A 26,139-nucleotide genomic window follows, 5' to 3' on the forward strand; every position below is an offset into this window, starting at 1 on the left:
CTGGCGCACACTGGCTCTCTTCCTGTAAATGGAACTCTATGGCCTGTCTTCAGGAGGCCGAAGGGCAGAAGTATGCAAAATGGAGGCCACAGTGGAGTTTAATAGAGGCCCCCATTTTGTGACACCCAAGCTTGAATGGACACTGGTGGAAAACTTGGCACATTTTCACCCTTCATTTTAATCTCACACGTCACTGTGAAGCCTGTCGCATGATACTGCTTGGCCTTTGTGATGGCTTGAACCCCTATAGAAGCTGAATGTGTAGCATTCATGGCAAAAAAAGGTTAAATGTGCGTATATCTGGCTAACGTTTACATTTGGAGCTCAATGAAATTCATAATTACATAACTTCAAATGATATCTCCCATGAAAAGCAGTCATGTTTGTCTTAAAAATGCCATATTTAATTCATGTAATAGGATTTTTTCTGCCATTTTGTCATTTGGGAGAGATTTTTTGCCTCAGTAAGACATATATCAATGTAGGTATATCAATGTAAAACCATAATATCATCCAGTTTTGACTACAAAATATCACAGAAGATCAAGGAAGACTGTGTTGCCAAAGAGGAAACTATCAATTATTGTGCCAGAAGCTTAAAAGTATTGCATTTTGAGGAAAATAATCGTCTTTATCCGGTTTGACAGTTGCTTATGGCCATCTCCTACAGCTAAACATTACCACAGACCGTGTATAATAAAGGTTATATTGCAGTTTTTACCGTGAAATAAAATGCCCCGTGTGTGTTTGCTAATGATCGTCTACTTAAGGTGAAATTATTATACATTGTCGGATATTTGGAATACTCGGTCGGACCAAGTAAAACTAGAAAAACTAGCAAATATTGTACAACAATTATTGTATGACGAACAACGTTGGAAGAAGATGAAAATTTAAACATTGCGTCATATCCGGGGAGTCTAACACGTGCCTGTCGTTCTCTACGCCGATTGGCCAATGTGACCCAAACCCGCTGCTGATTGGTTCAAAGATTGCCGCTCTGGGTCCTGTATTTTGAACATAAAGGGATCGAGTCTTTCTTCTCCCTCAGAAAGCGGAGACTGTCAGAGGGGTACCGGGCAGTGCCGTTGCACTCTGACACCCAACACTATGCGGATTTATCAGCAGCACACGGCTTCATTTTACATTTAATCCTCCTCAGGAAATTCCACATGGTGACAGTCAGTCTTGTTTGGGCATGTTTACGTAACTTTCGCAGTGAGCTAAATGTTTAGCTTGGTTAGCTGATTGGCGTCCCCCTCCGCCAGACACCAAATTCCAAACAAAACCACCCAATTACGGCAACTTGAGGTGTCGACGGAATTGAAGACAATTGAGAAATGGACAACATATTAGGCGGAATCAGTCCCGTCGGCGCCGGTACGTCAAACAGGCCCGACGACATCCCCGGGCTTTCCAGTATGTCTTTGCCGGATATGAGCATCCAGCCGGCCCACTGCAGGAACCTCCTTTCCCCTGGACCCGCGACTGTTCTCTCGCCCGTCACCAATCTGGCCATGGACATGAACAAATTAATACGACTTGGAAGGTATTTTAAATTGATTTTTTTCACATATATGCATGGGTAACGAGTAAGGACACTAACGGGCTGGTGTTGTTTCCTGTCCACAGCCAGTGTGATACACCGAAGAGGAGGAAGCATGCTCCCCTGGAGAAGGTTGCCTCCTTTGCCTCAGACGGCTCCTGTGATTCTGGTGAGTCCCAGAGAAGCTTTTGTCTGCTTAACTTAAGCCAGTAATAAGAATACATGCCTCACTCAGCCCCCCCTTACACATCATGGCGTCAGTTTATGGTTTAGTTTAGAATGCAGATTTAGTGTCTGTTTTCTGTTGTGTGCTCAGTTCACATTCAACCACTGGCAACCACATGAAGCTAGCGATAAAGTCCTTGCACATATGAGAAAAGCTTGCATCCTTATTAAATGTACTGAGCACTGATTTGTGATATCCGTTCTGTCCTTCAGGCCTTAGCGTGGATTCCCTCAGCCGCATGGATGCTCTGGAAATGGAGGACTCGTATGTTAAACTGTCTTGCATGCATCTGTTCTTATCAATCAGTTTGCTTCTGTACACACATGTTCCAACACCCCCGCTAAACACCTTTGGTGGGTTCTGCTGAGCTCATCAGTTTCTCATGCGTAGGATTACAATTTGGCTTTCAAATCCCACCCCTCAGATTATTTAGAATTGACTTTCAATAGCTTTGTCTGTTTTTTATACTAAAAGACATGGTTGGTTGTTCCATTGGTGACATTTTAACTAGTTTTAATTATAAAGCAGATCAGCCAACATGCGCATTTTAACCCTGAAAGATGCTTTGCTGCTTTCAGGTGTATGTTTTGCTGATTTATAACGTGAATATTTTCATACAACGCCACCGCTTTGGTGTTAAAAAAATGTCCATGACATGCAGGATGCGTGCATCTTTTCAAGGCTTTAAAGTCGGTCTTTGAGCATATTTTAAAAGTTTAATTTAAATGTTACTTTGACCACTTGGTGGTGGTCTCCTGATCCTGGGTGGCCTTCCTGGTCCAACTGCTGCCAACTGATGTGCGAGTTCCTTTACACCAGCATTTGGTCATCAGGACCTCAGTCACCTCGCTTACAGCTGTCTGGTTTGAAGGTGCGGGGGGGGGGTATTCATTCCACTGTGCTGCGGTTTAATGCCTAGCACACCCCCCCCCCTGTCTCTTGGCACACTCTTCCTATGCGTTATTTCTTCAATGGGAGGAGGGATGGAGGTTTTTTCTTCTCGCTGCGCCAGCAATTGAAATGAGGGCACCCCCAGACATGTGCCCCCCCTCCTCCTTCATTCGGCCTGCATTGAATGGGACACACTCCCCCCTTGACAAACAAAGGGCCCTTGCAAGCTGCAGCTTGGCGGCGAGGGTTTCAGCAGGCATATGGAGGATTAGCTGCTGTGCATCGGCCCTTCCTCCATCTTTGTTTAGCATACAGGTGGAACCACCGTAACTTCCTCCTGACCAGCCACTCAGGAGGCCACTTTCTTTGGTAGACCCCCCCCCCCCATCATGTCCTTCACGTGTCACCCAAACTGTTTTACTTCATTTAGTTTGTTTGTTCCAAATGTAACCTCTCTTCTTTTCCTCCGATTCAGGTTCGAGAAGGCCATCCAACAGTCCAGTCGAGTCAACGAGTAAGCCGCCTTTCTTGATAACCTGTTTGATTAGCGCCCTTCCCCGGGGAGCGTTTTTCACTGCTCAAACCGAAACCACGCTGACTCTTCTCTGCTTCCCCCTCTTCACAGCAAGATGCCCATTCGACGAAACAACTCCTTACCGGTAAGCGCTCAAGGTTGTCTCTCCAGAGCCAACGTCAGCAATCGATCTCTACGAATCGGTCAACTAGCTCCGCCCATTCATTGTCTTCTGCTGACCCAGGTCATGGGGGGGCGGGGGGCAACAGTCCCAGTAGTCCAGACTCCCCACTAAATGAATTAACCGCTCTGTTTGTCACAGGACTTCAATGTATTTGTGGTATTGGGTTGCTGGGGGAGGGTGGGGGGCAGAAGTTTTATAATCTTTTAAAATATATGTTCTAAGGTGCACACTAGGGTGAAAAACTGGTTCTAGGTGCAATCAATCAAACGCCTATTCTCTCTAATTATAATTAGTTTGCGGCCAGAAGAATAGTTAACGAGGGCTGTTGTTGCTCTGAGTTGGTGTCATGCTACGCCCTAGGGGCCATTTGTGGTTCGTGCGGTTTTTTTCCTTGGCCTGTGTCACATTGTAATTAAGAACAAAAAATAGGCCAAATGAAGTCTTCATATTAATCACCAAGCTTTGCCTTTTAATAGTTTCATGTTATTTAGCCTTTTTACAAACTGAATCAACTTTATAATATGCTAAGGACCAATAAAGAGTAAGCTGCAGGCGGATAATGGCCTTGAGGCCACACCTTGGACACCCCAGGGGTAGTGTAAAGATATGCAGGCAGCCCCCGCTGACTTTGTTTCCTGCAGTTGCAGCTCCTGTGCTTCAGCCCGTCCCTGAAAGGACAAGAAACCGACCCTGATCGCTACGGAGTATTCGGCCAACAGCCCTCCGATATCGACCCAGCCACCGCCTCTCAATCGAACAAGGAGAATATCGCCCAGGTCAGTCTCCGGCCGTCATTGTCACCATGGCGATGTTCATGGCCTCAGACATCGCTAACCATCGGCTCTGTGTCGTCAGGAGTGCTTCGAGTTCAAGAAGCCGACCGAGCCCGTGGCCCGCAGCCGCCTGCGCTCCTTCAACAGCGGGCCGTCGAAGGACGCTTTTGCCCACCGCCCCAGCTCCGCGCCGGCCCTCATGGTAAGCACATGCGAGGCTGGAACCTTCCTGGCAAGTGCAGGAGACTGGAAAGCGGGAATGTTGACGTGATTTTCCAACGCCCTGCACACACACGATGGGCCACAGATCAGCCATTTCTCCCTCGGCTTTCATTTGGCATTTTTGATGATGCTAATTTCATCTTTGCTATTGTTGTTGCAGCTGGAGTCCAACGACACCAGCCCCTTGTTCCTCAGACGTTCCTCCCTCACCTCTGCACTCGATGACGATGATGACGACGGCTTCCTGGATGTGCTGGATGACTTGGAGGTGGGGCCGCCTTTGTTTTTTGTTTTTTTCTTTTTCAATGGACTCAATGCGTCACCCGTGAGCTTGCTGACTCTGCCGCCCGTACCACACAGAACACCTCGGACATGCCCACGGGAATGGCCAGTCTGCTTACAGCGCCCCTAGTGGCCGACACCACGGGAGATGATGCGGTAGGGCCTTCTTCAACCATGTTACTCTAGTTTATATTGCAATATCTAACTTGGAAAATGTTCCTTTGTACGTGTTTGTTTCTATGGAAGCCCCGAAATGCAGCAAATTAGTTGTAGTGACCTCTACTCATCAAATGAAGTTTTTACTTCTTTAGTCCCTTTTCGCTGCACGACTTAGTTGTTGTAAATGTTAAAAATGGAGTCATTACGCTTGATAATCATACCCGTTTGGTCATTTGTATCGTACAAGGTTGGAACAATGCACCCGACTCTTCTCGTTTTTAAATTTGTCATCTTCTTCAGCCTGTGATCCGCTGTCGACCCCGGAACCTGTTCCGCTCCCCCTCCATGCCCAGCCCAGTGGTCCGCACCTCCGGGAAGCGTCCCGATTGCACCAGAGACGAAAACACACCCGTGCGGGTGAAGCGACGCCGCAGCCTGGCAGGGTCTGAGGTCTCGGGGCCTGGCCCAGATGCCCACTCCCCCAAAGTGGTGAGTCGGTTTCTGACATGTGGGTGTACGTGCTCGTACGGCTTCCCGTCATGTGTGTGTGTGTGTGTGTGTGTGGAAGTAACCTTGTTGGCTTGTTTGCTTGTTGGCGTTGCAGGCCTGCCTGCAGCTGCAGAGGTCCATGTCCTGCCAGATGGAGATAGATAAAGTGCTGGACATCGACGGGTCTGTGGAGCTCATTGGAGACTTTACCAAAGTAAGCAGCAATGCCGATGCTCCATTGTTTCTGATGTGAAGATGACTTTTTAATCTTATCCTTGTCTCGGTGTGTTTTAGCCCTTTGCACTGCCAACAGTGGACGGCAGACATCAAGACCTCAAATATGTTACCCCCGACACGGTGAGTTCAATATTAATTCTTGTGCGGTGGAAGCTTGGTTGTCAAAAGCCCTGGACTTCGTGTTTTTAAAAAAAATTCTTCAAAAAAACTGACACGTTTTCATCAGCCATTTTGTTTCCCCACATTGAATAAACCTGGTGTGTCATCCATAGGTGGTCTCGGCTCTGACAGGCAAGTTTGATCACCTCGTAGAGCGTGTCCTCGTCATCGACTGCCGCTACCCCTACGAGTATGACGGAGGGCACATCAAGGTGAGTGGACTTGTTGGGAATCTGGATTTTTTTTTTGTACATTTTGTAATTTTTTGTCCTGTACCGAAGTACTCGGTGATATGATCATCCAATGCCATAATGGGTACCATAGTAAGTGTCAATATAGTGATATATATATAGCACATCATGACTGGTTCAAGACTCTTCATCCTTGTATTTAGCAAACATCAACTGCTTGTATTGTTTCTTGAATTGGCTCATCGTTGTGCATTGTTTGATTTCCTTACTCAATCCATTCCATAGTTTGATTCCACATACTGAAATGCTATGGCTAGCATAACGTAGTCCTAGCATAGAAGTGTTTCAAATGTACTTCTTCCCTGAGATCATATTTCTCCTCTCTTGTAGAGATGTATTGGATGACATTTTTAGCTCATTGGTTGTTTTTAGCCTTATGCATTATTTTAGCTGTTTGAAGATGAACTATATCAGCAAGTTGAAGTATTTGTGATTTTAGAAATAAGGAGTTAGTATGTTCTCTGTAGGCAGCATTATGAATTATCCTTACTGACCTTTTTTGCAGTACATTTAGCGAGTGAAGATTGCTTTTATAGTTATTATCCCATATTTCTACACAATAAGTAAGATATGGTAGAACCAGAGAGCAATAAAGAGTGTGGAGTGATTTCTGATTGAGAACAAATTTTGCTTCGTTCAATACTGAAATATTTCTGGCCACCTTATGTTGTATATTTGTAATATGAGGTTTCCAGCTCATATTTTCATCTATTGTGATCCCCAGAAATGTATTTGTAAACAGTTGATTTAATTGGCATGCTTTGGACTGGCAATGAAGAAAAGGGAGACAGTGACGCGAGAGAAGGTGAAATTGTGCAGGTTGTGTATATGCTGCATTTGCAAAATCTATATACACTTGCCAAATTCAAACAATTCGTATTTGATGTGTAGTACACAACCGTCCTGATGAAAAAAGTTAATGCCAACATAGGCTAACCGAAACGTTATCCTGAATTAATCCCATAAAAAACGTAACGTGGTGAGATGTCCTTGCCTTACCATTTCGTTAGCATTTCTGCTTAAGCAGGCATTCTGCACCGTGGATGTTATCGTTTAAATTCAGCTCTCGCTTATTTGGTGTCTAGTAATCGTTGGGAATGTGTTTTGTTTTATTGTTTTCTGTAAAATCGATTTCTCCCTGCTTTTCAGGGTGCCCTGAACCTGTACCTGGAGAACCAGGTGCAGGATTTCCTTCTGCGGGCACCCATAGTCCCGTCCTGCCCAGACAAGCGTGTCATCATCATCTTCCACTGCGAATTCTCCTCGGAACGTGGGCCACGGATGTGCCGCTTTGTGCGGGAACAGGACCGCACCATGAACGACTATCCCAAACTGCACTACCCGGAACTCTACATCCTGAAAGGAGGCTACAAGGAATTCTTCCCGCTTTTCCAGGTTGGTCTTTATAGGCCAGTTTCCACCGAAGCCGTCCAATTCAGTAGCGATGAAATTGAAAGCTGAGATGTTGGGAAGCGCTACCTTTTTGGTTGCTGTAGAGCAGATGATGAAGATCTTTTACCAGTGGACACCAAACCTAAAGATGCAATATGGCCCATTGCTGTGGTCCGTGCGCCTACATCAGTCCTACAGACTTGTGGAAACATAAAAAAAGACTCGGAATGTCTTCTGGGGAGATGAAAATAGATGAAAATATGAGCTGGAAACCTCATATTACAAATATACAACATAAGGTGGCCAGAAATATTTCAGTATTGAACAAAGCAAAATTTGTTCTCAATCAGAAATCACTCCACACTCTTTATTGCTCTCTGGTTCTACCATATCTTACTTATTGTGTGGAAATATGGGATAATAACTATAAAAGCAATCTTCACTCGCTAAATGTACTGCAAAAAAGGTTAGTAAGGATAATTCATAATGCCGCCTACAGAGAACATACTAACTCCTTATTTCTAAAATCACAAATACTTCAACTTGCTGATATAGTTCATCTTCAAACAGCTAAAGGCTAAAAATAACCAATTAGCTAAAAATGTCATCCAATACTTCTCTACAAGAGAGGAGAAATATGATCTCAGGGAAGAAGTACATTTGAAACACTTGTATGCTAGGACTGCGTTAAAAAAAACAAAAAAGTAAAAAAAATTATAATATACATAGATAAATAAAAATTTATAAAATAAAGTAAAAAAAAAAACAACTTAAATCATATTAGGAAAGCAGGAAGTGAACAAATGTGGAGAAATATGATCTCAGGGAAGAAGTACATTTGAAACACTTCTATGCTAGGACTACGTTATGCTAGCCATAGCATTTCAGTATGTGGAATCAAACTATGGAATGGATTGAGTAAGGAAATCAAACAATGCACAACGATGAGCCAATTCCAGAAACAATACAAGCAGTTGATGTTTGCTAAATACAAGGATGAAGAGTCTTGAACCAGTCATGATGTGCTATATATATCACTATATTGACACTTACTATGGTACCCATTATGGCATTGGATGCTCATATCACCGAGTACTTCGGTACATTATTAAAAATAATAATAATAGTTAAAAAAAACTATATTAGGAAAGCAGGAAGTGAACAAATGTAACAGTTACTGATTGTAAAAGTACCAGATGGAGGGGTAGGATTTAATAAGCTTTGCTTCTTCCTACTCCTTTTGGACATGTGGAACTGGGAACTGATTATGGGATGCATGTTCAAATGAAATTAAACCATTACCAAAAAGCCATGGAAAATTGGGTGAGCCTTTTTTGGCTCATCTGGTGGTGTGACCCCTCCAACAAATGCCAAACCGTCACCTTTTAGTGGTAAACATGTTGTGCATTGAGTGTGTTTGTCGCCCTGCAGACGCAGTGTGAGCCCGAGTGCTACCGGCCCATGATGGACGAGGACTTCCGCGAGGACCTGAGGAAGTTCCGCTTGAAGAGCCGCTCGTGGGCCGACGAGCGCAGCAAGCGAGACATGTACAGTCGGCTGAAGAAGCTGTGAGCCCCCCCCCCCCCCCCCAAATGTTGGTTAGTTTTAATGCAAATTCGGTTCCTCCCATTCACAGCAGCACACTGAACGAGGCGTTCACAGCCGCAATAAGCTTTTCTAAACTTGAAACAACTTGTTTGTCATCAGTGTTCTGTACATAAATACGTATCTCAGGACCCAGCACCACCCTGCCACACCCCCACCCCCCACCACCCTGACTAGCACTTAATGCAACCAACTGAATAGAGAAAAGTGCTTTTCTTTTATGAATACTGCCTTTTATATATACGTGTTTAGCATCTTCTTATTCGAAAACACAATTTTAAGTGTGGGTTTTATATTATTTTATTTGACCCCCACCCCAGTCGCTCATCTGTGATCACCTGCACCATATTTTTGTGCTAATGGTGTGGTTAAAAGCACACAGACGCCAAAGCAGCTTGCAGTGAGATTTGTAGGCGCCCTGCAGTACAGCAAAGCGTGTTGGAGGACGTTTTCCTTTTTTTCCCTCCACAATGAGACTAAACATGTCGGCCAAAATGTGTGATTTTGTCGAGTGCTTTCGGCACACGGTTCTCGGGAGAGCAGCTGAATAAAAATGCAAGGTGTGTTCAATGACTGTGCATCATGTCTGATTTGTGGTGGGGGTTATATGGAGTTCTCTAAAGGGCATTTGAGGCCTTTCACTTTTATTGGTTTATTTACACGGATTCTCAAAGGTTTGGTCATTAATGGAGTGGAACTGCTCAGAACTTGACTTTCCAGGAACAAAGGACTGTTTTGTGGTGCTGATGGGTGTTTTATGCACTATTTACATGATTTCCTATTCCCGTCCCAACATTGAATGTCTCGTGTAGATCTAACCTTCTTCGTGTAGATCTTTGTCCTCTGCATAAGCGAGTCACACCCAGGAGGAATGCGTTTGTGGTATTAACGTGACAAGCAGCACTTTAGTGCTAAATATAACCATATGTTTTGTTTTGCTTCAGGTGGGCGTGGCCTAAAGTAAGCACATCATGGGTTGTAATGAAAGTCATGCGGCCAAAATGCTTCATTCCGCCTTCACGTGAGGTGGCGGATGGCGCCGGTTTGTTCAAATTCTCCCTCTCAAAGCGACCTTGGGAGTGGCCTCGGCAAAGGCACGTGCCCCCCCGCCCCCCACACACACACATTCCTCCCTCTGGATTTCATGTCCTGACTAGAGTTCAACAGGAGGCGGGACAGGAAGTCACATGTAATAAACACGTGAGCTTGTTGCTGTATGGGAGAATGACAACGCCCCCCTCCCTTTCCCTCCCGCCCTCCCTCCTGGCTCTTTGCCAGATTCCCAGCGACTGACAACCAGGACCCGCCTCTTTGCTTCAAGTTCTAACGGGAACTTACACAAACTCAAATCAAGTTCCAGCTTCTAGCCTTCATGAAGCTTTCCCTCGCTATTTTTTATTTCGATGCCTGAAGTCCCATAGACTACAGTTCTACAAGCTTGACTTCTAGAACTTGCACTGTAGATGCGGAGGAAGTTTTCCACTCTCAGCCTAGAACACTCACATCTAGAACTTCAAACATTGGTTCACATAGCAGTCCCAGAGATTCTACAGGCGAGGAGTTTTGCATTATTCAAGTTATAGATGTGAGACATTCTAGAAACGTAGACCTGTATGTACATAGAACCGTATTATTCTAGAGATGACAGTTTTTGAGTCTAGAACTCACACAGCTGGAACAGCTCGTTCTAGTTTTTTTCCACTCTGAAAATGTAAACAGGAAGTGTCAGAGCTAAACCATCTACATGTGAGTACTCCATTCTAGAACTTTCACCTCTGATACTGTCTGTCTAAAACTTGCAAACCTAGAACTTAAACATCTGAAGTTTTAAACAGCAGGCAGTATCATAGGTTTAAGGTTCTAGAAGCAAGTACACCCGCATCCAGAACTTCACATTCTGGAACTTGAACCTTTGTGTCTCCAACTCGTGCATCTCGTTGTTGTTCTAGAACCGACATACAGGCAGTATCAGAGGTTAAAGTTCCAGAAGTACTCTTGCATCAAGAAGGAGATAATTCTAGAATGTACAGTTCTGCTGTCAAATGTTAAAGTTCTAGAACCGTGGGACTGCTGTGTCTACCAGTGATTACAGATCTTGGTGTCACTTCTTGGTTCTTTGATGCACAAAGGCTAAGGTTCCATAAAGTTCTAGATGCAAGAGTACATCTAGAACTTCAACCTCTGACACTGCCGGCTGTTTAAACTTTGAACTTTGAACCTCTGATACTGCTTTTGAAAACAAATCTACAAGTTCAAAGTTTAAACAGCCGGCAGTATCAGAGGTTGAAGTTCTAGATGTACTCTTGCATCTGGAACTTTATGGAACCTTAGACTTTGTGCCTCAAAGAACCAAGAAGTGACACCAAGAACTGTAATCACTGGTAGACACAGCAGTCTTGCGGTTCTAGAACTTTAACATTTGACAGCCGAACTGTAAATTCTAGAACAGTCTCCTTCTTGATGCAAGAGTACCTCTGGAACTTTAACCTCTAATACTGCCTGTATGTCGATTCTAGAACTTTAACCTTGGAGATGTAATAGTAGTCAAATCTTCAACTTTAACTGCAGAGATGTAAAAATGCTAAACTCTAGTACGGTCTAGAACGGTAATCTCAGAGATTGTTGTGTGACCAACGATACAGTTCCAAACAGTCTCCATAAAGTTCTAGATGCAAGAGTACATCTAGAACTTGAACCTCTGATACTGCTTTTGAAAACAAATTCAAAGTTTAAACAGCCGGCAGTATCAGAGGTTGAAGTTCTAGATGTACTCTTGCATCTAGAACTTTATGGAACCTTAGCCTTTGTGCCTCAAAGAACTGTAATCACTGGTAGACACAGCAGTCCCACGGTTTCAGTTCTAGGGTCTACAACTCTCACATATAGAAGTGCCCATTCTAGAACTTTAACCTGTGATAGTGTTCCAGAACCTGACCTTGTTCGGTTCTACATGGAAGCAGCAGCAGGCGTGTTGCTGAGCCACAGACTAACTAGACTCTAAAAAAGGTCCCATGAAGGCCATCCAGTTCTAGCTTGTCTGGAGATCAACGCAGACCAGTTGGCGCTAAAATGATGTCTGTAAACAAAGACGTGTGCTGAGGTGTGGCTGGCCAATCGGGTTTTAGCGTTACAAAGATGAACTTCCTGTCTGACTCAACAGAGCGTCGTCTCTTACTTCCATGTGCTCAGGCACAGCTGTGTGACAAAAAGGGAATTGTCTTGTTGTTCTTTGAAAGAGGCGGGCTGCAGCCTGATTGGTCAGAGCGTGTCACATGTTTCCTCTTATCCTTCAGAGGAAACGTGACTCATCTGCACCAGTTGTCATTTTCACGCAGAGGCTAAAATGATTTCTTTCTCTTTATGTTTTTATTTATTTTTTTACATAAAGTAAAAGTAAACACATATGAAATATAAATATTGTATGAAAATACACAACAATTATGAGTGTGTCATTTTGAGGGCGCCAGTGCGCTGAGCTGCACCGCTGAGCAGAGGGTCAGAGGTCAACATGACAGCTGTGATAATGTTAACAGATCAGACCGTGTGTTTTCTTGATTCATTGCAACTCCTGCTTCGAGACAACAAGTGTGAGCCGCAGCTGTTAGCATGGCAGCTGACTATTTTACACACACACACACAAAGTAAACAAAGACATGCATGTAACCTTCCCAGGTTACATTAGCTGTTTCCTGGGCGCCATCTGGTGGCTTAACTTACACATAGCAACAAGACAAGCCGATCATGTGACCAAAATCCCGGAAGTCAATCGGCAAAGCTAAACAGACCAGCCAGACTTCTCAAACTATTAATCACCTGCGTAGTATTAAGTTTTGACTATGAGCCCCTCCCCCATAAAAGTATTTTTTACTAGCACTTTTTTACAACTTTTAGTAGATTTTTCTAGACTAGAGTAAAATATTTTAGTGGTAGATGACTTCCCAGGTTACATTAGCTGTCCCCTGGGCGCCAACTGGTGGCTTAAATTACACATAGCAACAAGACAAGCCGATCATGTGACCAAAATCCCGGAAGTCAATCGGCAAAGCTAAACAGACCAGCCAGACTTCTCAAACTATTAATCACCTGTGCAGTATTACTTAAAGTTTTCACTGTGAGCCCCCACCTTAAAAGTAATTTTTATTAGCACTTTTTTTACAACTTTTAGTAGATTTTTCTAGACTAGAGTATAATATTTTAGTGGTAAATAACTTCCCAGGTTCCATTAGCTGTCCCCTGGGCGCCATCTGGTGGCTTAAATTACACATAGCAACAAGACAAGCCGATCATGTGACCAAAATCCCGGAAGTCAATCGGCACAGCGGATAAACAGACTAGTCAGACTTCTCAAACTATTAATCACCGGCGTAGTCTGATTTAAAGTTTTCACTATGAGCCCCTCCTCCTTAAAAGTAATTTTTACTAGCACTTTGTTCAACTTTTAGTAGTTTTTTCTCGACTAGAGTATAATATTTTAGTGGTAAATGACTTCCCAGGTTACATTAGCTGTCCCCTGGGCGCCATCTGGTGGCTCATATTACACATAGCAACAAGACAAGCCGATTATGTGACCAAAATCCCGGAAGTCAATCGGCACATCCAATAACTGCAACTTTTAGTATTTTTTTCTAGACTAGAGTATAAAATTTTAGTGGTAAATGACTTCCCAGGTTACATTAGCTGTCCCATTGGCGCCATCTAGTAGCAAGACAAGCCGATCATGTGACCAAAATCCCAGAAGTCAATCGGCACGTCCAATAAACAGACTAGCCAGACTTCTCAAACTATTAATCACCTGTGCAGTATAAGTATAAGTTTTCACTATGAGCCCCCCTTAAAAAATAAATTTTACTAGCACTTTTTCAACTTTTAGTAGATTTTTCTATACTTGAGTATAATATTTTAGTGGTAAATGACTTCCCATGTAACATTAGCTGTCCCCTCGGCGCCATCTGGTGGCTTAAATTACACATAGCAACAAGACAAGCCGATCATGTGACCAAAATCCCGGAAGTCAATCGGCACAGCGGATAAACAGACTAGCCAGACTTCTCAAACTAGCATGGTTCGTTGTTTCATCATCCACACCGTGTGCCCGATCACCGCCCTCGCTCCAGGGGAGAGCAGGGTTCTCTACTCCCGCGTCTTCGGACCGGACGAGGGCGTATTTCATGGCGAGGAGCAGCAGCAGCTCAACCCGAAGCAGAGGCGACTTCTCTCGGCTGAGAAGCTCGCCGTGGTGGCTCGGTAGGTTGGTGCTTGGAGTGGACCTGAACATAACAGGATCTTTGGTCTGTGTTAAAGCAGAATTCAGGTAAAAATATTAGGAACTCTGTAGTGAATGTGCTACAGCAGTTTTCTGGGAAGACCGTAGACTTACTAGCAACCAATCAGGGCAGCTAGGGTGGTGGGTCCCACGCTTGAGTGACCCTTCAGATACCCGAGTGACGTCATGTACACGTTACTCCTGCATATTAAAAACACAATTCACACAATGCAACATGTTTTATTAAACACAAAAGACATTATGACGTCACTTGTGTTCATGTCTCACATTAGGATCTTAGATGTTTGGCAAACTTTAGCACAAGTGCAGTTTTCCTTTAAATTGTTGGCTGATGAAATGTCTTGTCTGGTCCAGGCAGGTCCACAGTGCCGTCTCCATGTCCCGGGAAGCTTCCGGGCGTCCTCTGATGGAGGCGCTACCCGGCGAGGAGGCTCTGGCCCTGCAGGAGGCCAACAGCGGCGTGGTGCGGCTCCGGTCCGGAGACCCCTTTTCCGAGGAGATGAGCGCACTGTGGATTGCCGTGCAAAGTTTGGGGTTTGTGATGGTGTGCGAACCCTACGAGAACCTCATTCTGGCGGAGGGAATCCTCCGGAACCTGATCAGACACTGCCTGGAACATCTGCACTTGCTGGGCCAAGGCAGCGAGGTGAGGGCGGGCGCACCTCTACGGTCCAATTAGATCAGGGGTCTCAAACTCAATTCACCTGGGGGCCACTGGAGCTAGGGTCTGGGCAAGGCTGGGCTGCATCAGGTTTAAAAAAAAACAAAAAACGCATTTATTAAAAACAGAAAAATATACAAACTTTTTCAGTGCTTTGGTTCCGATTTTCTACAATAAAAGCTCTGATAAAACATTCCACTGTTCTCAAATATCTTAATTTTTATTTTCTGCAGAAAATAAGATGAAAAATAAATAAACAAATCAAGAATAAAGAAAATCAATCAATCAGTAATAAATAAATATAATAATAATAATAAAACTGCAAATAATAAAAACCACATATAGTTGGTGGGTAGACAAATGATTTTTTTCAGATTAAAATGAACAAAGCATTATTAGAGCCCTGTAGACATGACAAAACACGACTATAGTCACATTTATACTCTTTTTATTTACAACATATTGCGCAACTGCAGGGTCTTGAGACACATGCTAACTCGCAAACTAGAGAGCTAGCGACCTAAACGGTAGTCTTCAAGTTATTTCCTTTAAACTTAAATAGCCAAAAACTTACCACTTCCACACGGATAGGGAGGATAACTATTAACAGTTATTTAACCTTTAACATGAACATGAATCAAACGTAATAATTTTTTCTGGGTACATGATACCATACAGCATCCATATCAAACTTGCGTGGGCCGCACTAATATTAAACTTTCATATCAAGGCGGGGGCCTCAAACTAGTGTCCGGCGGGCCACATTTGGCCCGCGGGCCGCGTGTTTGAGACCCCTGAATTAGATGATGCAGAGCTTTTGTTTAAGATGTGTGGCAAAGCCTGCTAATTTACAAAGTGGGTGGGGGTTTTTCCTTCATGACGTCATGGTAGGTCTCACGTTTGGGACATTTTAAGGTAAGAACATCATCATAGAAGGGGAGCTTTTAATATCGTTAGCATATCATGCGGGAATTAAACCTAAAACCTCTTATTTCACCTTGTTCAGGTGCTGCTGAAGAGCAACCGCATCGACGTTCTCCTTAGCCGCCTGCTTCCTCACGGCCAGCTACTCTTCCTCAACCACCGCTTTGCTCAGAGTCTGGAGAAGGACGTGGTGGCCGACATGAGCAAATGAGCGTGCTGATTGGCTGGCGTGGTGCCGCCACGGTGCTGCAGGTCAGGACTCTATGCATAGAACATAGGGTTAGCTTTAATATATAACTCCCAATCTGTCTTCGGAGGGTAAACAAAGATAACGTGATGAAATCGGAAGCAACCTGATGATGCAGCAAGACCGTGTGTCTAAGTTTCCCACATTAAAAACAAATCAGCTTATATTTCAACTTAAAAAATATTCACTTATGTATAATAATCATTATTATTAACAACAAAACAACTGAAACATAATCATTATTTTAAATGACAATAATTATCCCCAAATGATCAATTATGAAAGGTCTATTTATGCAGCAATGCAGGGTTTGGCCGCTAGAGGGCAGCGTGTCGCCATCCAGGTTGAGCGCTGACAAATGTATCAAAAAAATAAATAAAAATCATCGACTAAATGCTTTGCTGTGACTTGCAAACAGTCGGAAGTGAAGCTTGCCGACATCAAATAAACAGTTTTCATGTGCGGTTTGTAATTACGTCCGATTAATGACTCGCGCCGCAGGAAGTTGTTGTTTTGTCAACAGCTGTTTAGATTAAACGGATGAGCGGCTGTCAAGCGGAGATTAAAATCACACTTCTGCTTCCCTCGCTCCGCCCTTCTTCTCCGTGACACTGCAGCATCCTGCATGGCACAACTTGGATGAGAAGACTGGGAAGTTGTTTTTGTCGCTATTGGAAAAGCTTTATTAAATGTGTGTCACACAAGTGTAAAAAGAAGTATTGTTCATAGGAGAAATATTAACCTTGCTAACAAGGGAGGAGGCGATGGTGACGCTTAATTCGTTCTTCATGTGTCACTTCCTGCCTATATTCTTCTTCATTGGGGTTCCGAGGTAATCATTTTTAGGTCGAAGACCCTCAATATGACGGGGAGCGCTCTGCTCTTTTTAAGGATTTACTACAATAACATCACTTGTGTGACAGGGTTGCCGTTTTTGAGCATCGACTGTCAGAAACTCAAGTCAAAGATCCTCTATTTGACCACAGTGATCTGCTGTTTTTGAAGAGTGACTGCAAAAAATGCCGGTCAAAGATCCGACATATGACAGGAGTGCCCTGCTGTTTTTGTGCATCTGCTGCAAAGTTGCTTGTCAAAGATCCGTCAAAGATTTTTGAGGCCCTACTGCAAACACTCCAAAATGACAGGAGTGCTCTGCTGTTTTTGAAGAGTGACTGCAAAAAATGCCAGTCAAAGATCCAACATATGACAGGAGCGCCCTGCTGTTGCTTCTCAAAGATCCGACATATGACAGGAGTGCTGCAGTTTTTAAGAATGCACTACAAATGTACCAGTCAAAGATCCTCGATATGAAAGGTGCACTCAGCTGTTTTTAGGGATCTGCTGCAGAAGTATCAAAGATCCTGTGTATAACAGGAACGCTTGGCTGTTTTTGTGCATCTACTGCAAAGTTGCTTGTCAAAGATCCGTCAAAGATTTTTGAGGACTTACTGCAAACACTCCAAAATGACAGGAGTGCTCTGCTGTTTTTGAAGAGTGACTGCAAAAAATGCCAGTCAAAGATCCAACATATGACAGGAGCACCCTGCTGTTTTTGTGCATCTACTACAAAGTTGCTAGTCAAAGATCCGACTTGGGACAGGAGCGCCCTGCTGTTTTTGTGCATCTACTGCAAAGTTGCTTCTCAAAGATCCGACATATGACAGGAGTGCTGCAGTTTTTAAGAATGCACTACAAATGTACCAGTCAAAGATCCTCGATATGAAAGGTGCACTCAGCTGTTTTTAGGGATCTGCTGCAGAAGTATCAAAGATCCTGTGTATAACAGGAACGCTTGGCTGTTTTTGTGCATCTACTGCAAAGTTGCTTGTCAAAGATTTTTGAGGACCTACTGCAAACACTCCAAAATGACAGGAGTGCTCTGCTGTTTTTGAAGAGTGACTGCAAAAAATGCCAGTCAAAGATCCAACATATGACAGGAGCGCCCTGCTGTTTTTGTGCATCTACTGCAAAGTTGCTTGTCAAAGATCCGTCAAAGATTTTTGAGGCCCTACTGCAAACACTACAAAATGACAGGAGTGCTCTGCTATTTTTGAAGAGTGACTGCAAAAAATGCCAGTCAAAGATCCAACATATGACAGGAGCGCCCTGCTGTTTTTGTGCATCTACTACAAAGTTGCTAGTCAAAGATCCGACTTGGGACAGGAGCGCCCTGCTGTTTTTGTGCATCTACTGCAAAGTTGCTTCTCAAAGATCCGACATATGACAGCAGTGCTGCAGTTTTTAAGAATGCACTACAAATGTACCAGTCAAAGATCCTCGATATGAAAGGTGCACTTAGCTGTTTTTAGGGATCTGCTGCAGAAGTATCAAAGATCCTGTGTATAACAGGAACGCTTGGCTGTTTTTGTGCATCTACTGCAAAGTTGCTTGTCAAAGATTTTTGAGGACCTACTGCAAACACTCCAAAATGACAGGAGTGCTCTGCTGTTTTTGAAGAGTGACTGCAAAAAATGCCAGTCAAAGATCCAACATATGACAGGAGCGCCCTGCTGTTTTTGTGCATCTACTACAAAGTTGCTAGTCAAAGATCCGACTTGGGACAGGAGTGCCCTGCTGTTTTTGTGCATCTACTGCAAAGTTGCTTCTCAAAGATCCGACATATGACAGGAGTGCTGCAGTTTTTAAGAATGCAATACAAATGTACCAGTCAAAGATCCTCGATATGAAAGGTGCACTCAGCTGTTTTTAGGGATCTGCTGCAGAAGTATCAAAGATCCTGTGTATAACAGGAACGCTTGGCTGTTTTTGTGCATCTACTGCAAAGTTGCTTGTCAAAGATCCGTCAAAGATTTTTGAGGACCTACTGCAAACACTCCAAAATGACAGGAGTGCTCTGCTGTTTTTGAAGAGTGACAGCAAAAAATGCCAGTCATACATCCGAAATATGACAGGAGTGCCCTGCTGTTTTTGTGCATCTACTACAAAGTTGTAGTCAAAGATCCGACATATGACAGGAGCGCCCTGCTGTTTTTAAGAATGCACCACAAATATACCAGTCAAAGATCCTCAATATGAAAAGTGCACTCTGCTGTTTTTAGGGATCTGCTGCAGAAATATCAAAGATCCTCTGTATAACAGGAACGCTTGGCTGTTTTTGTGCATCTACTGCAAAGTTGCTCCTCAAAGATCCGACATATGACAGGAGCTCTGCAGTTTTTAAGAATTCACTACAAATGCACCAGTCAAAGATCCTTGATATGAAAGGTGCACTCTGCTGCTTTTAGGGATCTGCCGCAGAAATGTCAAAGATCCTGTGTATAACAGGAACACTTGGCTGTTTTTAAAGATCCAAGATTCTGATCAAAGATTCTTTGTATGACAGGGATGCACTGCTGTTTTTAATGATTGCCTGTCTGATGGACGTTTTTGAGGACCTAAATGACAGGAGTGCTCTGCTGTTTTTGAAGACTGACTGCAAAAAATGCCAGTCAAAGATTGTTGCACATCAAAGATCCGACATATGACAGGAGCTCTGCAGTTTTTAAGAATGCACCACAAATGCACCAGTCAAAGATCCGACATATGAAAGGTGCACTCTGCTGTTTTTAGGGATCTGCTGCCGAAATGTCAAAGATCATGTGTATAACAGGAATGCTTGGCTGTTTTTCTGCATCTACTGCAAAGTTGCTTGTCAAAGATCCAACACATGACAGGAGCTCGGCAGTTTTTAAGAATGCACTACAAATATACCAGTCAAAGATCCTCCATATGAAAGGTGCACTCTGCTGTTTTTAGGAATCTGCCACAGAAATGTCAAAGATCCTGTGTATAACAGGAACACTTGGCTGTTTTTAAAAATCCAAGATTCTATTCAAAGATTCTCTGTATGACAGGGATGCACTGCTGTTTTTAATGATTGCCTGTCTGATGGAAGTTTTTGAGGACCTAAATGACAGGAGTGCTCTGCTGTTTTTGAAGACTGACTGCAAAAAATGCCAGTCAAAGATTGTTGCTCATCAAAGATCCGGCATATGACAGGAGCTCTGCAGTTTTTAAGAATGCACCACAAATGCACCAGTCAAAGATCCGACATATGAAAGGTGCACTCTGCTGTTTTTAGGGATCTGCTGCCGAAATGTCAAAGATCATGTGTATAACAGGAACGCTTGGCTGTTTTTGTGCGTCTACTGCAAAGTTGCTCCTCAAAGATCCGACATATGACAGGAGCTCTGCAGTTTTTAAGAATTCACTACAAATGCACCAGTCAAAGATCCTTGATATGAAAGGTGCACTCTGCTGTTTTTAGGGATCTGCCGCAGAAATGTCAAAGATCCTGTGTATAACAGGAACACTTGGCTGTTTTTAAAGATCCAAGATTCTGATCAAAGATTCTCTGTATGACAGGGATGCACTGCTGTTTTTAATGATTGCCTGTCTGATGGACGTTTTTGAGGACCTAAATGACAGGAGTGCTCTGCTGTTTTTGAAGACTGACTGCAAAAAATGCCAGTCAAAGATTGTTGCACATCAAAGATCCGACATATGACAGGAGCTCTGCAGTTTTTAAGAATGCACCACAAATGCACCAGTCAAAGATCCGACATATGAAAGGTGCACTCTGCTGTTTTTAGGGATCTGCTGCCGAAATGTCAAAGATCATGTGTATAACAGGAATGCTTGGCTGTTTTTGTGCATCTACTGCAAAGTTGCTTGTCAAAGATCCGTCAAAGATTTTTGAGGACCTACTGCAAACACTCCAAAATGACAGGAGTGCTCTGCTGTTTTTGAAGAGTGACAGCAAAAAATGCCAGTCATACATCCGAAATATGACAGGAGTGCCCTGCTGTTTTTGTGCATCTACTACAAAGTTGTAGTCAAAGATCCGACATATGACAGGAGCGCCCTGCTGTTTTTAAGAATGCACCACAAATATACCAGTCAAAGATCCTCAATATGAAAAGTGCACTCTGCTGTTTTTAGGGATCTGCTGCAGAAATATCAAAGATCCTCTGTATAACAGGAACGCTTGGCTGTTTTTGTGCATCTACTGCAAAGTTGCTCCTCAAAGATCCGACATATGACAGGAGCTCTGCAGTTTTTAAGAATTCACTACAAATGCACCAGTCAAAGATCCTTGATATGAAAGGTGCACTCTGCTGTTTTTAGGGATCTGCCGCAGAAATGTCAAAGATCCTGTGTATAACAGGAACACTTGGCTGTTTTTAAAGATCCAAGATTCTGATCAAAGATTCTTTGTATGACAGGGATGCACTGCTGTTTTTAATGATTGCCTGTCTGATGGACGTTTTTGAGGACCTAAATGACAGGAGTGCTCTGCTGTTTTTGAAGACTGACTGCAAAAAATGCCAGTCAAAGATTGTTGCACATCAAAGATCCGACATATGACAGGAGCTCTGCAGTTTTTAAGAATGCACCACAAATGCACCAGTCAAAGATCCGACATATGAAAGGTGCACTCTGCTGTTTTTAGGGATCTGCTGCCGAAATGTCAAAGATCATGTGTATAACAGGAATGCTTGGCTGTTTTTCTGCATCTACTGCAAAGTTGCTTGTCAAAGATCCAACACATGACAGGAGCTCGGCAGTTTTTAAGAATGCACTACAAATATACCAGTCAAAGATCCTCCATATGAAAGGTGCACTCTGCTGTTTTTAGGAATCTGCCACAGAAATGTCAAAGATCCTGTGTATAACAGGAACACTTGGCTGTTTTTAAAAATCCAAGATTCTATTCAAAGATTCTCTGTATGACAGGGATGCACTGCTGTTTTTAATGATTGCCTGTCTGATGGAAGTTTTTGAGGACCTAAATGACAGGAGTGCTCTGCTGTTTTTGAAGACTGACTGCAAAAAATGCCAGTCAAAGATTGTTGCTCATCAAAGATCCGGCATATGACAGGAGCTCTGCAGTTTTTAAGAATGCACCACAAATGCACCAGTCAAAGATCCGACATATGAAAGGTGCACTCTGCTGTTTTTAGGGATCTGCCGCAGAAATGTCAAAGATCCTGTGTATAACAGGAACACTTGGCTGTTTTTAAAGATCCAAGATTCTGATCAAAGATTCTCTGTATGACAGGGATGCACTGCTGTTTTTAATGATTGCCTGATGGAAGTTTTTGAGGACCTACTGTAAACACTGCAAAATGACAGGAGTGCTCTGCTGTTTTTGATGAGTGACTGCAAAACATGCCAGTCAAAGATCCGACATGTGACAGGAGCGCTCTGCTGTTTTTGTGCATCTACTGCAAAGTTGCTAGTCAAAGATCCGACATATGATAGGAGCTCTGCAGTTGTTAAGAATGTACTACAAATATACCAGTCAAAGATCCTCGATATGAAAGGTGCACTCTGCTGTTTTTTGGGATCTTCTGCAGAAATGTCAAAGATCCTGTGTATAACAGGAACGCTTGGCTGTTTTTGAAGAGCCAAGATTCTGATCAAAGATTCTCTGTATGACAGGGATGCACTACTGTTGTTAATGATTGCCTGTCTGATGGAAGTTTTTGAGGACCTACTGCAAACACTCCAAAATGACAGGAGCGCTCTGCTGTTTTTAGGAATCTTCTGCAAAAGCAACAAGAGCAGAGCTGGATAGTCGTTAGCGCTGTGGTGCAAAGCAAAGAAGATGAGATGGAGCATCAAGGGTGCACCTGATTGGATCTGGGACACCTTCAGCCTCACAAAACAATTTTTGTGGATTCTCCAAAAACATTTAAGGGTGTACAGGGCTTCTTTACCGTCCCCTCCTCCTGAGAGGGATGATGGGTCCAGAGCCGACAATGTCACAGTCCATCTCCATCCCGTCTTCCCTCCTTGCAGCAGCAGCAGCATCAGCCTGAAGCTCCAACAAAAGAAGAAAAAAACATTTTTCTCTCAAATGTGCCGAGTGGTCATTGAATACGCTCGCTTTAAGGACTTTTCAGGCTAATATTTCTCCTTCTCCCGCATCATTAGACGTCTATTGTACCAATGTGGGGGAAATGTGCTGGCTCTCCAGCTGGGACAAGGTATGAATTTCAATGTGAGGCCACTGGAGCTCCGTAGTGGAGCGTTAGCAGTGAAATACCTCCTCGCCGCCGCACTTGATGCGCTCACGACTCACATTATTTTTCACACGGGCTAAATCGGAAAGCAAAGGGATGCTCGGCGGTGAGCGCCGTTAATGTCAACAATGTCCGCATCTTTCATACTTCATGCAACATTCCTCTTAATACAAGACATCATGGCCATATTGTGATATGTCGTTCAGTGGGTGGCACGGTGGTCTAGTGGTTAGCGCGCAGACCTCACAGCTAGGAGACCAGGGTTCAATTCCACCCATCTGTGTGGGTTTTTCTCCAGGTTCTCCGGTTTCCTCCCACATTCCAAAAACATGCTAGGTTAATTAGCTACTCCAAATTGTCCATAGGTATGAATGTGAATGTGAATGGTTGTTTGTCTATATGGCCACCAGTCCAGGGTGGACCCCGCCTCATGCCCGAAGACAGCTGGGATAGGCTCCAGCACCCCCCTGACCCTCGTGAGGAAAAAGCGGTAGAAAATGAATGTTACATAATGTGCCTTTAATATTGTTGTTGTAATGCAGCTAATTCCACAGCACAGGAAGTAGCTCTTTTAGCTTCTCTCATCTTACATTTCCACTTTTTAAATCCATTTATTCCCAAAGGCATCCGTCGCAGCCCTCAAATAGTCGATTCCCTGCAACCAAACAACCTTTACTTTTATATCCTATTTGTTTTTAATTGGCCAAGAAAAGAGCAGAAAGAAGGCGCTGTTTGCCTTCTGTGGCGTGTTTTTATTCTTGTATATTATCGTATATGCTTATCCACATGGCGTACGCGTCTTATGACTGTCCTGTGGTCAAACACCATCATCATCCTCTCAAACCAGATCATATTTGTTGAAAGTGCCGGCTGTAAAATGTTACAACCTCCGCCCGCCTCACAGTAAATTAGCATTTATGGTGAAACGGTGCTGAGGCGGCGTGCGTTAATGGACCGTAGCCTTCCTTGTCTGCACGCCTCTGAGCTTTAAGAACCACGTCCAGCCAGGCCCTGGACCGCAGTACGTGCTCTTTGTCACTCTTGGACCTCATACAAATGACCTCCCCCGCTTGATTAAAAGCTCTTTTGTCATTTTGTTTTCTTCATTGCTTGGCTTTTTATTGCACAAATTTAATTTTTTTATTTTTTTTTTTAAGCTGCTGCTCCTTCACATTGAGAGGAGCCACTTGAGACGGTCCGGCTGCCTCCCGGTGCCTCCTTGGTGAGATGTCCCAGGGCAGACCGAGGACGAGGACACACACTGAGGAGCCCGGAAGTCTGGACTTCCCAACTGAGACCCGGATTAGCGGAAGAAGATGGAACGGAACATAGATGCTTTCCCGCTTATTTCACTCAAATGATGACCTTGTTTCATTTATTAAAATATACTTTAGTCCCTCGTTTATCACGGTTAATTACTTCCAGGTATGCCTGTGATAAGTGAATTTCTGTGAAATAGGCTTCCTCCTTTTATTAATGGAATCGAGTTAGAGAATAGAAAACCTGTTTACCACCTCCTAAATATGTTTTTAACAGTATTAGAGCTCTCTAGGCATGAAATAACATCCCTATAGTCACCTTTACACTCATATTAACCAAAACGTAGTAGGTTTCTTGACAGCGTACTTCCTGCGGTGGCTAGTGTAGCATCAATGTACTGACACCTAGCGACCAGTATTGTATTATCCACACAGGGTGGAATTGAACTCGGGTCTCCTTGCTGTGTGACCTGCACGCTAAGCGCTCGTCCGCCGTGTACACTTGATGTACTTGGCTTATTTATTACTAAGGTTAAGGTAAAATGGGTACATTGTGCTGCTCGGTTAACTGTTGTTGACTCGACGGCTCGCCCGAGCAAACTTTTAACGCGGCGGCCGCACCGTGATGAGCTATTATGTAATTAGAATGCTTAATTACAAACGCCGCAGTCTTTGTTATGCGTGAAAGCAAAGTTTGTTAGCGCTTGATGATCTTTCAGTCAATTTGCGACCCCCTCCAACGTAAACGCGTCTGGCGTCTCGGGCCCGACTTGTCGCTTTAGCACAGTCTATTTAACCGCATCAAGTCAGCCGGCGTCACGTGGCGCTTTATGGCATGCCAGAGGCCCGGGCGGAGGCAAACACAGAGCAAAAGTGCCTCATTACGGCTGCTTTCCAAATTAAATGGGCGAAATGTATTATTCATTTGTGTGGAATCCCCAGCGAGCAAGGCCGAGCAGGACAAGGGAAAACGGGAAGCGTGAGGCTTCTTCTCCAGCTAGGCACTTTTAGCCGTGGATTTTAATGCAGCGGGCCTGCGGGCGGCACCCACCGCAACCTCACATAAATTACACAACGTCTTTGCAGAGTCCACAACAATTAGTTATGCCGCACGCTGATTCCGGATGCACCACAGGACTTCATTAGCGCACACGCCGCGTTCGGTGTGCGGAGGTTCCAACCTGCCACAAGTAAATGCATAAACACATATGCATATTGTCATATAGCATGAAACATTCATGTTGCTCTTTGTTTAACCTCGGACACAATTTCCTCCTTTCCATCCTCCTTTAAAGAGCAGCTTTTCTTCTTCTCGCCTGTGGTCACTTGTTGCTGGGCAGAGTTCACGGCCCTGAACAATACATTTGCATTACCACACAGATTTGGTGCTAACGTTTTTTTTTTTTGATATTTGGAGCTTTAAACACATTATAATGGGACTGTCTGTCTAGCTTGTCATTACAGCTGCGTACAGTAGATGGCACCGTTACACACCTCATATGCACTTACCACAACTGACTTGGTGGTGCATTAATATTGTGAGGTGTGTATGAGGAATACAATACCGGTATGTTACATTATCTTTTATTATCTACATTATCTATATAACTGCATTTGCAGTAGCTAACCCTTCAGACTGATCAGTGTGGACCAGGGGCGGCCCGACATCCCAGGCCCCCAGCACAAGGGATGGTCCGACATCCTCGGTCCCCAGCACAAGGGGTGGTCCGAAAGCGCTGGTCCCCAGCACAAGGGGCGGCCCGACATCACCGGTCCCCAGGACAAGGGGGCGGCCTGACATCCCCG

The 26,139-nt window shown here is 43.9% G+C and overlaps 2 protein-coding genes across 4 annotated transcripts; both read left to right on the plus strand.

Annotated features, from left to right (window-relative positions):
- The first annotated feature begins 968 nt into the window (after positions 1 to 968).
- On the plus strand, positions 969 to 9,504 carry cdc25b (cell division cycle 25B). Of its 2 annotated transcripts, XM_058077540.2 has the most exons (15): positions 1,010 to 1,549; positions 1,633 to 1,715; positions 1,985 to 2,036; positions 3,139 to 3,177; positions 3,289 to 3,322; positions 4,003 to 4,137; positions 4,217 to 4,336; positions 4,517 to 4,624; positions 4,717 to 4,794; positions 5,098 to 5,286; positions 5,402 to 5,500; positions 5,581 to 5,643; positions 5,796 to 5,894; positions 7,083 to 7,328; positions 8,757 to 9,504. In XM_058077540.2, the coding sequence occupies exons 1-15, from the start codon at positions 1,341 to 1,343 to the stop codon at positions 8,895 to 8,897; spliced, it is 1,695 nt and encodes a 564-aa protein (XP_057933523.2). In that variant the 5' UTR covers positions 1,010 to 1,340; the 3' UTR covers positions 8,898 to 9,504. The 2 variants fall into 2 exon arrangements, with proteins under 2 accessions (XP_057933524.2, XP_057933523.2); XM_058077541.2 differs by lacking the exon at positions 7,083 to 7,328 and having other exon boundaries at positions 969 to 1,549.
- A 4,404-nt stretch (positions 9,505 to 13,908) lies between these two features.
- ap5s1 (adaptor related protein complex 5 subunit sigma 1) lies at positions 13,909 to 24,599 on the plus strand. Of its 2 annotated transcripts, none has more exons than XM_078796032.1 (4): positions 13,909 to 14,174; positions 14,569 to 14,860; positions 15,882 to 16,051; positions 24,232 to 24,591. In XM_078796032.1, exons 1-3 carry the CDS (start codon positions 13,990 to 13,992, stop codon positions 16,008 to 16,010), a joined length of 606 nt encoding a protein of 201 aa, XP_078652158.1. In that variant the 5' UTR covers positions 13,909 to 13,989; the 3' UTR covers positions 16,011 to 16,051; positions 24,232 to 24,591. The 2 variants fall into 2 exon arrangements, with proteins under 2 accessions (XP_078652158.1, XP_078652159.1); XM_078796033.1 differs by having other exon boundaries at positions 13,944 to 14,241; positions 24,232 to 24,599.
- The last annotated feature ends 1,540 nt before the right edge of the window (positions 24,600 to 26,139 follow it).

Source organism: Doryrhamphus excisus, linkage group LG14 (assembly GCF_037039965.1).
Source record: "Doryrhamphus excisus strain RoL-2023G ecotype Guam linkage group LG14, RoL_Dexc_Guam_v1.1, whole genome shotgun sequence".
Classification (NCBI taxonomy): domain Eukaryota; kingdom Metazoa; phylum Chordata; class Actinopteri; order Syngnathiformes; family Syngnathidae; genus Doryrhamphus; species Doryrhamphus excisus.

Excerpts from the sequence above, each read along its gene's own strand:
- ap5s1 (XM_078796032.1), top strand. The coding sequence starts at position 13,990 with ATGGTTCGTTGTTTCATCATCCACACCGTGTGCCCGATCACCGCCCTC. Across the intron at positions 14,175-14,568 it reads AAGCTCGCCGTGGTGGCTCG|GCAGGTCCACAGTGCCGTCT; the intron begins GTAGGTTGGTGC and ends TGTCTGGTCCAG. Across the intron at positions 14,861-15,881 it reads TGCTGGGCCAAGGCAGCGAG|GTGCTGCTGAAGAGCAACCG; the intron begins GTGAGGGCGGGC and ends CACCTTGTTCAG.
- cdc25b (XM_058077540.2), top strand. The coding sequence starts at position 1,341 with ATGGACAACATATTAGGCGGAATCAGTCCCGTCGGCGCCGGTACGTCA. Across the intron at positions 2,037-3,138 it reads GCTCTGGAAATGGAGGACTC|GTTCGAGAAGGCCATCCAAC; the intron begins GTATGTTAAACT and ends CCTCCGATTCAG. Across the intron at positions 5,287-5,401 it reads ATGCCCACTCCCCCAAAGTG|GCCTGCCTGCAGCTGCAGAG; the intron begins GTGAGTCGGTTT and ends TTGGCGTTGCAG.